Here is a 16,483-nt window from a genome sequence, read left to right on the forward strand (position 1 = left end):
ATCAGTAAAGAGATCCTAGGACAGAGTTTCTGGAAATGTTTTTAAGCTGGAAGCAGTGTTGTAACTGTAATGGGGCCAATGGAGTGAGGCTGGTGACCAGTTGGGATGTTTTAGGACTTGGGCATGATATGGTGAGCTAGCCTGCCTGCCCTCCACTAGTATTGTGTATTAAATGGACTCCAGATCATGAGTGCTTTCTCTTAGCAGTGGTCCCCTTAGCCTCAGAATAGTAATATGTCAAGAGATTGTAAGGTTCCCGGAGGAAGTGGGGTTCTTTGGAGAGTGCTGCATTTAGACTTTTTATGGACTTGGAAGTAAGGCCTCTTTTCTTTTTTTCCTTTGCTAAATAAAGCATTTGATGTTATGTACACATGAATGCTTTCATGTGAGCATCATACTTTTTTAAAAAAAAAATTTGTTGTGGATATTTAGACATGGGCTAAATATTCCCAGGGGATAAACTCTAGTTTGGGACATGAGCCCAAGAGGGTCTATCAAAACTCTCTAATGGAGCATAGGTTTATAGTTGGAAGATAGATGGCTAGAGCATTTATTATTTGCCAGGTACTAGATAAGGCAGTGTAGTTCAGCTCCCTCTCCTTAAAGATGAGGAAACTAAAATTTAGAGAAATACACCTTCCCCGGGTTCTAAAAATGGTAAGTGGAAGAGCCAGAAGGCAAATCTGTGACCTCTGACTCCAAATCCAGCATGATTTCCATGGCACTGATGCAGTCTAGGGGTGCTAGGAACCCCAAAATACAAGGGTACAGGGTGGTGTGCTGCCTTGAAAGAATTCAACCACTCAAGCCTTCTTTCAGTAGCAAGTTTTTTGTAACACCAATAGAAGCAGGCCAGACTCCTAGTGAGTCTGTACTATTTGTAATGCCAATACAACTGGGCCGGATTTTAAGAGTCTGATCATTTGATGAGGATGGGACTGATACTTTTATAGGGAAAAAGACTGTGGGGAGATCTGGATGGGATGTAGGAGTGGAAAATATCTTGCGGTGGTCAAGAGGTAACAGAGAAGGGGGTTAGATGGGATCAAGGAGTGCCAAGTAAGCTAATTAAGTAATCAAGGTGGGCTGGAGTGGGCCAGATGCCCCAGGCAAATGCCAGGGACTGGGTTCCCAAAATTTGTGGGAAAGTTCAACGGCTTCCTCCAAGTCCCAACTAAAACCCCACCTTCTATAGGAAGGCTTCTCAAACCCTTCTTAATTCCATTGTCTTCCCCCAGTTAATTATTTTCTCTTTATCACCTATATAGCTTGCTTTGTCTGTATTTGTTTGCATGTTGTCTCCTCTATTAGATTGTAAGTTCCTTGAGGGCAAGAGCTGTCTTTTGCCTCTTTTTGTATCCCCAGCACTTAGCACAATTCCTGATACATAATAGGTGTTTAATAAATGTTTATTGAATTGAATTTATTTGCCTCCACTTTCCAGATGGAGCTTCTTTCCCCACTCCCTCAGCCTACACTGGGTAGGCCCAGGACAAAGCTTTCCCTGGCACCTGATAGTCCTGGCTTCTCAAATGTAGTTTCTGGGTCATCTAGGGGCATAAAAATTTCCAACCACATGAAGTCTGGGCTTCTCAGACTTAGTGAATACCTAGCAGTAAGTGAGTCACCATATCCTGTAAACTTACTGATCAAATATATTTTCGTCAGAAGGCAAGGGAAGTCATGTCTACTAAAATTGAAGATAAATACCACTGTATCTTTGCTGTGTATCTTTGGGAAAAGTAAACCTCTTTTGTTCAATGACTTGCAAGTGCCTCATTTTATCCCTAAATCAAACTGGGGCTAAGCGTGTGCTAGTGTCTGAGCTACGCCTACAACTTATGTTTCCATTAATTCTTATCCTCTTCCCTTCTCTCCCCCCAATATTGCTTTAACTTTCATTTGGGCTTCTTGTTCATGAAAGTGAAAACAGAATGAAGTTTTGCTTGTACCTGTAGGATCCTTTGTGATACAAACACTACATAGGACTTAAGTTTGAAGGTGCTAAGCTAAAACCCAGAAATCCCATGGAATATGCTCCTTAGAGGGCAGTGTGGTATAGGGGAAAAAATCCTGACCTGGGAGTTGCAGTGACCTGGATTGCAATCTTAACTTTACTCTCCAAAGGATGGGTGACCCTAAGCAAATTCCTAGGCCTCTCTATGTATCTATCTGTGAAATGATGGGTAGTACTGGATCATCTCTAAAGTCTTTTAGCTTCAGGTTTCTAGGACTAGGATCTAGATGGTGAGGGGGATGGAAACCATGCCACAGGAAGATCATTTTAAAGAAAAACGATTGTTTAGCCTTGCAAAGAGAAGGCTTAAGGGCAGGAAATGTCTTCAAGTACTGGGAGGCCTATGTGGAGGAGAGGTTACACATATTTTGCTTGACCCCAAAGAGAAGGAAGAGCAATGAATTGAGATTACAGAGAAATAGATTTTGATTCATGAGGAAAACAATCCTAATAATTAGAGCTTTCAAAGAGTGGGATAACTTGTTTCAGGAGATAGTGGGAGCCCCTTATCCAGAGAGGATGTTGTAGAGCAGGCCTACACAACATATAGTCTGCAGGCCACTTGTGGCCCACCTAAGGATTTTGGGCAGCCCACAAAAAATGTAGGGTTGCCACTGCCCACGCTCTCCTGTTTGGCATGTGACCCACGGCAACCAACCATGGTCAGTCTGTCTGTAGTCTAACCTATCTGTGGCCTGAAGAAGTTTAGTCTATTTTAATTTTGGCCCCTACTTACTGCCAAGTTGTGCAGGTCTGTTGTAGAGGATACTCTTGTGGATTATGATTTGGATGAGGTGACCTCTGAGTCTTGTCCTACTATAAGGTTGTAGATATCTAAAATGTAACCCAATGTTACTTCTTTTAGAAAAATCTAAGTCACTAGGAAAATAACCTAGTGAATAATTAGTGAATAACAGGCAAATCCAGACTTCTTAAAGCACTCAGGTGAAAAATGTGATTATTTCTACATTTAGATTGAGGACTTCATTAAAGAACTAGATGCTTGGGTAGAGGTAGTTTCGTAGCCTGTTAAATATTGGCAATAGTCAGATTATTTGAAGAAAACTCAATGAATTTTAGTACCACTGCTATGATGGCTTAGAAGGCAACATTTAAAAAAAATCTTTATTTCTCTTTATAGTTGAAAAATAACAAAGAATATTCAATATATATCACTTATACCTTGAAAAGTTCACTAAAATAATATTCTGATGCCTCTTTGTGGTGTGGAGGTGACCCTGGGCTATCAAAAGCTACACAAATCCTGGGAGGACCTATTCAGGTTTCAAGTAAAAGTGGACTGTGATGAGGACTGGAGGTTTATTTAGTTTTCTCACCAGAAGGCTGGCCACCAGCTGATGAGTTTTGGGGCAGTGATAGCTAATGAAACTATCTACTGAAGTGTGGAAGAGTTCCAACAGGAATCAATGGAGGGAATAATCATACTGATGGAATGACAACTCTTTCAAAGTAATTTGAAGCATTTCTGTAACTTACAGTGCAATTTTTAAAATATCTGTTTAGTTGAAAAACATCATGAATATTCAGTACTTGTGGTTTGATAATGATTTTAGTATCTGGGTCAAATCCCATCCTTAGTTATATGTGTGACTATCTCATTGATTCTTGGCCTGTTTAAATCAATATGTTAGAAAATGTTCTATGATGTACAGTCCATTATTATCCCAGAGATCAAAAAGCAGAGAAGAATTGTGGCAGGAATGCTAGTACTTAGTGGTTATCAATATCATAAAGACTATGTAATAGCAAAATAATTATATGCACTAAAAACAGGAGAGTGATTCATTGGTACTGACTATATCAACAGTGGGTTTGAATAATTACATGCCTCTATCCTTTTCAGGTAAAATACTCTTCAATCTATCTAGCTGAAAATGTGATCCAATTCACTGATTCTAAGAGGTAATTATAACTATTGACATGATTTTTTAAACACATTATAACTGCTCCTGTGATTTTATTACATTCTTCTCTCAACCAGATTTGACTTAGAACACTACTTTGATCTGATATTAATACTAATCACTTAATCAGATATTAATCAGCCCTATTTCCTTTTGCTCCCTCTTTTGGACTGGACAGCACACAGCTGTTTTAGGCAAAAAAGATGTAAAAGTGACAAAGATGTTAATATTTCACAAGTGGGGCTTAATCAATCTTGACCTGATCATATGAAGAGAGAGAGAGAGAGAGAGAGAGAGAGGGAGAGAGACAGATAGACAGACAGACAGACAGGCAGAAGAGGGCTTTTGCATAATTGTTTAAACTTTCCACTTCACTTTTCTTGAGTAGTTGTGAGACAGCTATCACCCAAACTATGGGCATTTTGTTTTATTGCTACTAGATTTGCTACAGTCATTAGATTTCCTTATATCGCTGATATATTTTGTTTCCATAGTTTACATATGTTTGCAAATTTTAAGTGGAATTGATTTGGTATTATGTCTTTCTAATCAGTATGTATCATTCTGTAAATGTTACTAACTTGTAGGACATTCCTTAAATTGCATATTTTGTCTATCTTATCAATGAGACTCCTAAATTTTCCAGATCACTAATAGGAAAATGATATATGATAGGATACAAAATTTCTCTTGATTGTGGCTTGAGATTCCCCATCTACATAATACTTATTTTTATTTAAAATCAGGGGCTTCTAAACCACTAGTGTATTTGCAGACTGGCTGCTGTGGCTACATTCCTTGGTTTGTTGGGATTTCCAATAAGAATAGCATAGTTGGATCTAGTCAGCCATCAACTCCCTTCTTCACTCCTTCCTGACCCTCTACCCCTCACCCAATCTTCATTGTAGTACACTGAAGGAAATGAAAAGAAGATCCTGTTCACAGAAAAAGTTTGGGACTCTAGTTGTAAGGAGTAGAAAGTTGTTTTCATGTGTATATCAACTTGAGCTAATTCTGTAAGTATGGTTCACTTAATTAAACATGGCATTCATATTCAAATATGTGTGATGGGCTTCTAGTGGCAGCTATTTGGAAGAAGGCAGACTGGCGGCACATTCCATCTCTTTCCTCACTTACCTTACCCTAGCAATCTCCACATCTTGAACAAAACAACAACCTATTTCTATCACTGACACTACGTGATTTTCCATTTCTCTTTTACCTTCCCCCTTCTTCAGCTGGTCTCATTTAGACCTTGTTTTTTTTTTAAGCCGTGATGTGGACTCTCAATCTGGATTCTTTTTTTTTTTTTTCCTCTGTCATGATACTTATAGACCTGCCATCATTCCTTAGACCTTCTGTCCACTAGTGGAGTCTTAATTTCGCACATTTTGTCCAATTCCCTTCAGTGCTGAGGGAAAGAGTCATAATGTGGCAGTAATAAAATGACTTCAATAACATTACAAAATATGTTCTAATCATTTATTTACATAAATTGTTAGACTCAAAGTGCATTACAGAACAGATATTTTTGTAATTTGCCACTCTCATTTTATAGGTGAGGAAACCAAGGTTGAAAGACATCTACCCAATTGCCCAAGGTTCTAAAATGACTTGTAATAAGAAGTCAGTTTCTGAGGCACAGTTTTGCTTTTTAATCAACCTCATTCTAAAACATGATTTATTCTTAATAAAATCATACTGGTTAGTTCACTTAATGCCATTTATTTTTTAAAAATATCTAATACTTTAAAGTATTTTTCAAGACTCAGATAAGCACCAATAAAGGCTTACTAAATGAATACTAAGCAGTGTTCTTCAGGGGCCTTTCATAGGTATTATTTTATTTAATATTTCTATGAATGAAAGAAAAAATCCCACTTCATGGAAGACATTAAAATTGAGATTTATTTTTTAAAAATACTTTTAATTGAGTATGGTCTATTTGAAAGAGCATTGTGCTGAAAGTCAGGTAGTCTGAACACTCAACAATTTTATCATAGACTTGCTATGTGTGACTTTACACACGTCATAAGTTTTCTTTGTGCCTTGGTTTCCTCTTCCATTTCTGCATTAGTTACAGATGGTACAAGGAGAAAATGAGCTAACAGATGTGAAAAATGCATTTGCGGAAAAAGTGCCATGTAATATAATTATTTAGTATACATTAATAATGCTTGTTCATATCTACAAAATTACGATATATGAAGCACTTGTGTTTTGTTTTTTTTCAGTGTAGAGAACATCCAGTGTGGGAAATTCCTCCACAGACTGAAGATCAAATTTGTTTATGATTTAGTACTTAAGTCTTAGCAAGTGCCTGAGGCATACAAAGATTAAGTACCTTCACTGGGGATGACCAAACTTCTGCCAGAGGCAGGATCTGAACACAGGTTTTGCTTCCTCTGTGTCCAGCACTCTAATCACTATAACATGCTGCCTCATCTACACAATTAAAACATTAATTTAAAATTATTAATGTTAAAAACATCGAATATTCATACAATCCATGTTGATGAGCAAGTAATTGAGCTAAAATATAGTTATCACAATATACTGAAGATAAGTGGGCTCAGATAGAGTGATGGAGTAAAGGATATCTAGAGATGGGAGGTCTTCATTAAAAATGCCTTGTTAAACTTTCTTTTTCTTTTTTCATTTCTCTTACTAAGGCAAATTGAAAACATAACATCTTCAATATTTCTGTGCTGTCATTAATTGACTATTTCTAGCTTATTAATGAGTTCACCTACCCAGAACAGAAATGGGCTTGTTGCATTATTCCAGACAAAAAAAAAAATCAGGGAGGGAAAGCGCTTTAAACTAGGAGTCTTTTCTCACACAAATACTCTTTGTGTGACTTACAATGTGCAAGCTTTCTTTGTGCTTCAGGCTTTTTGGCTTTATCATGGGGACACCTGGTTCAACTCTACCTGTAGTTATAGAACATTTCAAGCTTTTGAACCTGTTAGAAATTACAGGTATTACTCTACAGTAATGAATAGAGAGAACTGTCACAATTTACAGAAAGAAAATCAATTTCTGCTGTTTACTTCAAACAAGGCCTTGTCCTAGGAAGTCCATCAATGAATAACAAACCACTTTTTATTGCACATTCACAGCATATTTTACTCAACTCACCTAAGAAAGTTAATCACTAAAGTAAATGAATTGGGGCCATGTGTTCCTTCATTAGGATACTGAAGCTTACTTAGCAAATTATTTCTTAAGGTCACAAAGTTGTAGCTAGGAGTTTTAAAAGAGTTATTTCCTAAAAAGAGGCATTTATTTCCTTCTTATTGGCAGCCATTATTCCCAATGTCCCTTGCTTTTTTCCCTTTTGGTGCTTGAAATAATCATTTAAAAAAAAAGAGCCCAAAGGAAGCTATTACAGGATAGCCAGCTTCCAGTTATCCATGCTAACAAGAGGCAATAACTTGAAGTTCAAAATAATTCATTTTTCCTGGGTTAGTTTCTGAGGAGTGTGGTTTCTCTTCAAGGCAGATAATTTGCCTGAGAATAATCAGCAACTGACTGGTGTGTATGTGTGTTCAAATAATAAAGAATGTTCTCTATCTAGATTAATGCTTCAGCATTGTTAGCAAACTTACTTTTTTTTAAAGGAGAAAGCATCTTTCCAAATTAAAGACAAACGTGGAAAGAAGGGTGATAATTACAAAAATGCAAACAAAATATATTAGAAACTATTATGGGATTAACAGTGCTGTGCTCTATACTGGATAGGCTTGGTCTTGAGTTAAGTTCCACTAGCTTACTGTTGTCTACATGAGAAACATCACTAGGTAAGTTCATCAATCCCAGGCTTTGTACAGACCAAACAATTCAATATACTGTAACATATAAAAACTTCAGAAAACTTTAAAAAGACTTATTTTCCTTAAGTCACTGCTATTTACATAATCAAGGCTTTATATAATTGTTCAACTTTATTAAGATGTGAAAATTCCTAAAACGGAAAGAAAAAATAGCAAAGAAAGCAGAAAACAATGAACCCAATGACCCAGTTTACTGAATAGATATAGATGATAACCATGTCCATGTCAAACCACCATGCACGACTGTCATCCTCAAAGTGCATATAATCCATTCTATGAGCACCATGTGGAAACTGTCTCCTTGTAACTGGATCTGCACGTCTACGGAAACCTGAATAAAAACATGAGCAGATTTTAAAAAAAGTTGTTTAAAGTAAATTAAGTACTCAAGAGTGAGGCTAGGTTATGAACATTAACAATTCTGACTTTTTGTGAACAGAAAAATCTCAGAATCTCACACTGATCAGTATGGTTTATATCTGATAGTATCTCAATGAGAAGGCCTTTACAAGAGATGACTATTAAAGATAGATTGGTTTTCATAGCCATAAGATTATTAAAACTCTATTCAAACAAGTATCAGCATGTCAATGGCAAAGGGTTATTTGTAATGTTAATTTTTATAGGGTAATAGAGATTATGGGTTTATAATCATATTGTATGAGCTGTTAATGTTGGGATAAAACTCTACCCAGAATTAATAAAAGAGTAAGAGATGGGGTAGAAACATTGGGAAAGGGGGCAGCTAGGTGGTGCAGTGGATAGAGCACCGGCTCTGATGTCAGGAGGACCTGAGTTCAAATCCGACCTCAGACACATGACACTTAACTAGCTGTGTGACCCTGGGTAAGTCACTTAACCCCAAATGCCTCACTAAAAAAAAGCAAAAAAAACAAAAACAAAAAAAACCCAACAACAACAAAAGAAACATTGGGTAAGGTCAGTTTGGACTTTATAGTGTAGGTGCTGACAGAATACACTTTATGGGGAATATTTCTCCACAGCATATCTTGGTCCTAAGACTGACCGTTAATGCTGTTTTGTGCAGCAAGTTAACTTGTTTATGGGGACAAGAAACAAAAAGAAGAGGCTGCAATATACCAAAATTAAGAGTCAAGAGAAAGGTAAGGGGTCTTGTGATTGATGGACAAATGTTTCCAAGGTCAGGGGATGGGCAGGAAAACAGAAGGAAGCAAAATATTATTTATCTACATCTATGGAAAGGGCTAACCAATTTATGATGTGACATATACATACCCTGAAGTATCAGTCACTCAAAACCTTTATTTTTGCTCTTATGTCACCTGTCTGCATGAATTAATAAGTGTAGAGAGCTACTATGAATGAGGACTGGTGTATGCTTTCTTAGGAGTCAAGTTTAGCACTACACCCACCTATATTTGAGGAAGTACTACATCATTGGAGAGGAAGGTCATGTCAATATCCATTCAAGATGCCAAAACCTTGGGAGTTATGCTGATGACTTAAAAAAGGAGTAAAATGGAGGTGTAAAGGATGGGAAAGGATAGAATTCATATATGAACAGGGGAAAATAACCACTGGGACCAAGACTGAATCTTCCAAAATTCCCTAAAAAAGATATCTATGGACTACCAGACTATGACTTACATTGGTAAGTCATAAAATTGGATTAAAATTGGATCAAATTGGATTAAATTTATTTTCTGGTCCTGTGGAAACTGTGGGACCATTACAGATGTGACTCTTGGAGGCAGGGGATAACTACTTTAGCTATACATAGGATCAGCTTACCGGGTTCTACAGTTGGAAAGGTGTGCAGGGGACCCTATCATGCAGCCATTCATGAATCCCCCACTAACAAAACAAGTTTCATTGCATCTTGTTTGACTTTTCTGAAATAGATGGAGGCCATTCAATTGAATACATATTAAGTGCTTGCCAGGTGCAAAGCACTGGGTTAGAAGCCAAGAAGAAAAAGGTAAAAACAAAAACAAAACAAACCAAAACACAAAAACACAAAACACAAAAGTCTGTCCTCTCACGGCATTTTCATTACGCTAGTGGAAAAAGCCATGCATACTCAAAGTAATGCACGGTAATTTGAAGAAATAGAGACCCCTCACAACTGGAGTTGGGGCAGAGAATGCTCCAAAGAGGCAGGCAACCCCAAGCTGAGCCTTGAAAGAAGATCCTTCTGAGAGGCAGAATGGAGGAGCGTGGGCACTCCAGGCCTTGGGTACTTCTTAAGGGAGTGGACAGAGTGGAAGAGGTAACACTCAGTTTAGGGAACAGCTAGTACTATGCTTGGGTTGGAACAAAGAGGAATACTGAAGGAGCTGGAAAGGTAGCTTTGAGTCAGACTGCAAAAAGAAGGTCTTACATGCTAAGCTATAGAATTATTTTCTGCTAGAAACAATAGGGAGCCAAGGATCATTTCAAAGATCTCTACCCCTTTCATCATAATTAAAATTTTCCACTACGTTCAAATAGTTGAGGGGAAAGATTATAAAAGCTGACTCATATTCTAGCACTGATCAAACAGGTCAGACATACAGGTACTCTTTTATTGCCACAGATTTAAGTGTGATCTGAATGAAAGGCAGAGAGAACTTCTAAGGCAATAGAGCTATAAATCACATTATTGGGATGAGCACTGTATTTTTAATAGAATAAATGGAAACTTTGGAAAATAAAAATCGATTTGACCCACATCCTGGACAAGTCTGATCTGATGATATAGTTTGACTAAGACATTTTGAAAATAAAATACTAAAACAATTCACAATTACTGAGTTTTGTGGACATCTTAACTTTTGCTCTTCCTTACTCTTGCTGTCTGCTTTGAACAAAAAGTCAGTGCTTATTAACACTCCTTAAATCACAAAACTGAAAAAAGAAACCTGTACTTCTACTACATGCTAATGACACTGATAACACCATTTGGTAGGAAATGAGTTTGAAGTTAAATCAGAATTGTAACACATTCTTACACTTATCTAGGCTAACTGGAGATAAGGAAGAAGCAGCCTTGTAGATAAAGGAATGGTCCTTGAAGGCTTGAATTCAGATCTGGTCTCAGATACTTAATTAGTTGTATGACCCTGGGCAAATCACTTAACTAGTTTACCTTGGTTTCCAGAACTATAAAAAGGGGATAATAATAGCACCTACCTTCCAAGGTTGCTATTAGGATCAAATAATACAATGTTCGTAAAAAACTCTTAGCACAGTCTGGTACATAGTAGGTGCTATATATTTATTTCTTTCCCTTTCTGTAAATCAATGCTAAGTAGCATACTCTGCATTCCCTTTTATTCTCAGGGGATTCAAGCTAAGCCAGTAAGGTGAGGTGAAGCAGGTTGTGGTGACAGAAAGAGCCTTATTCATCTTACAGAGAAAGGAATTGGGTTAGGGTTAGAGCCGGAGGGTTAGGGTTAGGGTTAGGGTTAGCAGTTGAGGCAAATTTAGGGTTAGAGTCAGAGTTGGAACACATCTCTCTAGAAGACCATATAATTCTATCTTGAACCCTTTACCTCAAATTCTCATATATGCTAGTTAAACCCTGTCAGTTTATCTTGTTTCCATGTTGCCTCCCCTAGGTGTCTGTGACCTTTCTGAGGGCAGGGACTGTCTTTTGCCTTTCTTTGTATCCCTAGTGTTGAGCACAAAGCCTGACACTAAGCAAGTGTGTAGTAAGTGCTTAACGACTGACCGGTCCTCATTTCCACAGGTGCAATATGCAAGTACAGTACCGGACCTTGCAAGAGAAGGTAGTAAAGAGACAATTCCTGCTTTTGACTTCTAAAAAAGCCCCCAAATTGAGGTATATAAGGATTCCCAAAGCAGCCTGTGTTTGTAGACAGAAAAAACAGTAATATCACTCTCTGATGCATGTAGCTTGGGGCGGGGAAAGAGGCGCAGGGATGGTAGAGTAGGAGGAAGAACTACAGCCCAGCCCTATTCCACCCTCAGACTCCTCCACACAGACCTAGAAAACGTACCAGAATGAACGCTGATGGGGAAGTACAAGAAAAAAGTCATTGTGAATCACTTTTCCAGCCCAGATCAGCACAAGCAGCAGAGTTTTACAGACTTTGAGGATGGGGTCAGGCCTAAAGTGCACTAGGCAGAGCACTCCAGCACAAGGAAGGCAAAAGGAGGCCTGAGACTGAAGCTGAAGTCTTGTTAATACAAAATTCTTGTGTATGGTCATGCTTTTAAGTATATGTGCTTTTATATATATATATATATATATATGTGTGTGTGTGTGTGTATTATATACATATAACACACACATTATATATGCATGTATATACACACACACGCACACGTGCACACACACACAAGCACGCACACACACACGTGCGCACACACACACACACACACACTCTCTCTCTCTCAAGACATAAGACTACAGCAGGACCATTTTGAATTGCCATATAGCAATATTCCACATGTTTGTTTGTGTGTTTGTATATAGAAACACACATGACTAGAATGGGCTCCACAATATTTTGTGACAGGTAAGTGCTTTTTTTCAATGCTTCATAGACTGGGTTAAATTCATGGATTAGTTTAGACTACCTTTATAACTGTTACTTTCCAAGTGTCTGTTGTTTCCTAATTTGGGGAGTTGAGGGTAAGGTGGGAAGAATGCTACTGGTCCTGGGATTTCATTGCAGTGGACAGCTTCCCAGTGAGGAAACTCCTTCTACCAGCTCAGATAGGTACCTGCTTTTCAACTCATAGTCCTAAAGAGTTTCCTGGAGAATTGAGAGGATCAATAACTTTTACAAGGTTACACAGGTGACAGGTGACACGTGTGTCAGAGGCAGGACCTGAACCTAGGTCTTCTTGCCTTCAAGACTAGTTCTCTATCTGCTACTATCTCATATTTAATAAAGAGTGACATGGTAATAAATTCACAATTTCATAAGAAAAGTTTATCTCATATATATGCATACACATATATACATCACACACATATGTATATATCAGGCATTTGGAATAATGAAATGTAACATACTTTGTATTTCTTGAGCAAGAACAATCACCGAATAGAATTTGCAAAATAAAAATTCCTATTCTTAAATGTCAAATGATTACATTATAAATTCTAATTTAGGATAAATTTAATACTGGTTTACTTAAAGTGAATCCTACATACAGACAAAAACCAGGGATTGTATTTATTTTCCTAAATCTCCTAGACTCCAGCAACTATCCAATCATAACTAATGTCACCAAATGTTTGCATAATTGCATGCTGATTACAAGATGATTTTAAAGTACTGAGGCAAAAATAGCTTTCTCAGGTTTTTGGTTTTTTTTTTTTTGGCCATGTATTTGCTATGAAAGTTAAAATAAATAAAAGTAAAACACATATAGCAGGCTTGATTAGATCCCTTTAGAGAAAGGATAATAGACACTCAAATTTATGGATGGAAAGCAAATAAAAATACCGCTGATGCCAGAACTTATATTATCATCCAAGAGCAGAAAAATACATCTTTACTTTTGGCACTTAAGTTTAACAGATATTTATAAAAGTTTGGACACCTAGGTGACACAGTGGATAGAGTGCCAGGCCTGGAGTCAGGAAGACTTGAGGTCAAATCTAGTCTCATACACTTACTAGCTGTGTGACCCTGGAATAGTCCCTGAGCCCTGTTTGTCTCAATTTCTTCATCTGTAAAATGAGCTGGAGAAGGAAATGCTGAACCACTCCAGTATCTCTGCCAAGAAAACCTCCAATGAGGTCATGAAGAGTCAGACATAACTGAAACAACTGAATAACAACAACAGAATGTCACCCTCCATCCCCACCACTGAACTGCAAACTCCTTGAGGGCAAAGTTTAGGGGAGCTAAGTGGCACAGTGGATAAAGTGACAGGCTTAGAGTCAGAAAGACTCATCTTCCTGAGTTCAAATCTGTCTTCAGACACTTACAAGCTGTGTGACCCTAGGCAAGTCACTTAACTCTGTTTGCCTCAGTTTCCGCATCTGTAAAATGAGCTGGAGAAGGAAATGGCCAACCACTCCATTATCTTTGCCAAGAAAACTCCAAATGGGGGTCATAAAGACTTGAAAAACTGAAGTGAAAAACAACTGAACAACAACAACAAAAGTTTAAAATTAATTTGAGGTTTAAGAGAGGAGTAAAAATTTAACAAAGAGGGGAATGGGGTATACTTCAGACCTGGGGCACAGTGTGAACAAAGGTATAAAGGTAGAAAAGCTGTATTTTGGTAAGTTTTGTTTTTCTTTTGTTCTCAAAGGTGAGGGGAGTTGAGGGGGGAGGCTGAAATGGCAGATCTTGTGTGATTAAAACAAAATATTAAAAACAACAGGATCCCAAAGCAATTGTAGTGTCCTCCAAACATGTGTTGAGCTTTTCTCAAATCACACTCCACTTCATTCATGACATTTTCCTTGATGTTGCCATTTTTGGTAGCAACTTCCACTTGAGTATTTCACACAGCACTTCGTTTTATACCTTGCTAATGTATTTTTCATATAATACCATAGTTCTACAGTTATCTATGTTGGTGTCTTATACTTCTAGATTGTAAGAATCATGGTAACTGTATCATAGCTAATCTATGCATTCTATTCCTCCCCCGCCACCTTCTTTACCTCTGCCAAGCACCTAGGGCAGTATTCTGTACATAGTAAGCAGTTAATAAATGTTCGCTGATTTATTATTTTTCCCAGGGGATATGCTGTACAGTTTCCATGTATGAATTGATGTGTGTGCTTGTTTTTAGATGAAGTATGTAGCACAGTTGATACCTTTCTATAATTAAACGAATTCTATACCATGGAAATAGTTCATGTAAAATACTAAGTCAATTCTCAAAGCATATTTAAATAAGATTTTTCCATTGTATTCCATAATTAAAGGATTCTAGGATAGTCTATACATTTTTAAACACCTTGATATCTCTAAAAAATGGACACTGAATAAACTGCATACAATCAGTCAATCATTATCTATCTTCCTCTGTGACCTTTTCATGCTTGGAGCAATGCTCTTCAAGTTATTTGTAGGAAAAGAGAAGGGTTATGATTTAAGACATTAACTTCCAATTAATAATTGGAAGAAAGCTAGTGTAGTGGAGGGAGTACTATCAATTAACAAACATTTATTAAGCACCTACAATGTGCTATGGAACTGGGGACACAAGACAAATGCAAAACAGTACTTGCCCTCAAGGAGCTCATATTTTAATGGGAGAGACCACATTGAACACATATAAATATATTCAAGACACAAATAAAGCAGATTCAAGGTAACCTTGGAGATTACCTAACTACTAATTGAGAGGACCAAACAAAAAAAGCTTTCTTCCAAACAAAATGGTGCTTGAGGTGAGTCTCAGAAGAAACCAGGGATTCCAAGAAGTAGAGCTGAGAATAGAATGTATTCCATCATGAGGGACAGCCAATGAAAATGTCTGGACATGGGAGACAGAACTTAGCATATGAAGCCACTAGGCCTCTAACAGCCAAGATGACTGGAAGTTTGAGTGTGTGGAGGTAAGTCAAGTGTAGGAAGACTGAAAAATACAAAAATATTGATAGCAGCTCTTTTTTTTGGTGGCCAAGAATTGGAAATAGAGGGGATGCCCATCAATTGGGGAATGGCTGAACAAGTTGTGGGATATGAATGCAGTGGAATACTATTGTTCCATAAGAAATGATGAGCAGGTGGACTTCAGAAAAACCTGGAAAGACTTTCATGACCTGATGCTGAGTGAAGTGAGCAGAACCAGGAGAACATTGTACACAGTAACAGCAATATTGTGTGATGACTAAGTTGGATAGACTTACTTCTGAGCAGTGCAAGAATCTAAGAAAACCCCAAAAGACTCATGATGGAAAATGCTGTCCACATCCTGAAAAAGAACTATGGAGTCTGAGTGCAGATCAAAGCATACTATCTGCTCTCATTTTTTTTTTTTGTTTGTTTCTTCTTTCTAGTGGTTCCTTCTATTGGTTCTAATTCTTCTTTACAACATGACTAATGTGAAAATATGTTTAAAGTGAATGTATATGTAGAGCCTATATCAGATTGCATGCCATCCTGGGGTGGAGGAAGGGAGGGGGAAAATTTGGAACCCACAATCTTATGGAAGTGAATACTGAAAACTAAAAATGAATAAATTAGTTAATATTAAAAAAAAGAAGTCTGAAAAAGTAGGAAAGCATCAGGTTATGAAGAGCTTTAAATGCCAAAAAGGATTTATATTTGATCCTTGAAGTAATAAAGAGCCAGTGGAATTTGAGTATGGAATGTGTGTGTGTGTGTGTGTGTATGTGTGAAGAAGAGAGAGACACACACACATGGTCAGACCTGCATTTTAGGAAAAATCACTTTGATGGTTATTACAATAAGGAGAAAGTTGAGGCAGATAGATCAGTTGGGAGGCTACTGCAATAGTCTAGGTAAAAGGTAATAATGGTCAAAAGGGGGTGGGGAGGTAGCTAGAGAGATGGGGACAGAAGTGAGAGATGTTGTGGAGACAGACATGATAAGGGGCAGCTAGGTGGTGCAGTCGATAGAGCACCGGCCCTGGAGTCAGGAAGACTTGAGTTCAAATCTGGCCTCAGACACACAACACTCACTAGCTGTGTGACTCTGGGCAAGTCACTTAACCCCCACTGCCTCACAAAGAGAGAGAGAGAGAGAGAGAGAGAGAGAGAGAGAGAGAGAGAGAGA

General features: G+C 37.7%; 1 protein-coding gene across 2 annotated transcripts in view; it reads right to left on the reverse strand.

Annotated features, from left to right (window-relative positions):
• Positions 1 to 5,410: 5,410 nt before the first annotated feature.
• Positions 5,411 to 16,483, reverse strand: part of RNF180 (ring finger protein 180) — a 175,815-nt gene continuing 164,742 nt past the window's right edge. For both annotated transcript variants that reach the window (XM_027863505.1, XM_027863506.1), the window contains exon 6: positions 5,411 to 8,109. In XM_027863505.1, coding sequence (XP_027719306.1) covers positions 7,910 to 8,109 — 200 coding nt within the window. In that variant the 3' untranslated portion in view covers positions 5,411 to 7,909. The remainder of the gene's footprint in view (positions 8,110 to 16,483) is intronic.

Source organism: Vombatus ursinus, unplaced genomic scaffold (genome assembly GCF_900497805.2).
Source record: "Vombatus ursinus unplaced genomic scaffold, bare-nosed wombat genome assembly UNPS02014772.1, whole genome shotgun sequence".
NCBI lineage: Eukaryota > Metazoa > Chordata > Mammalia > Diprotodontia > Vombatidae > Vombatus > Vombatus ursinus.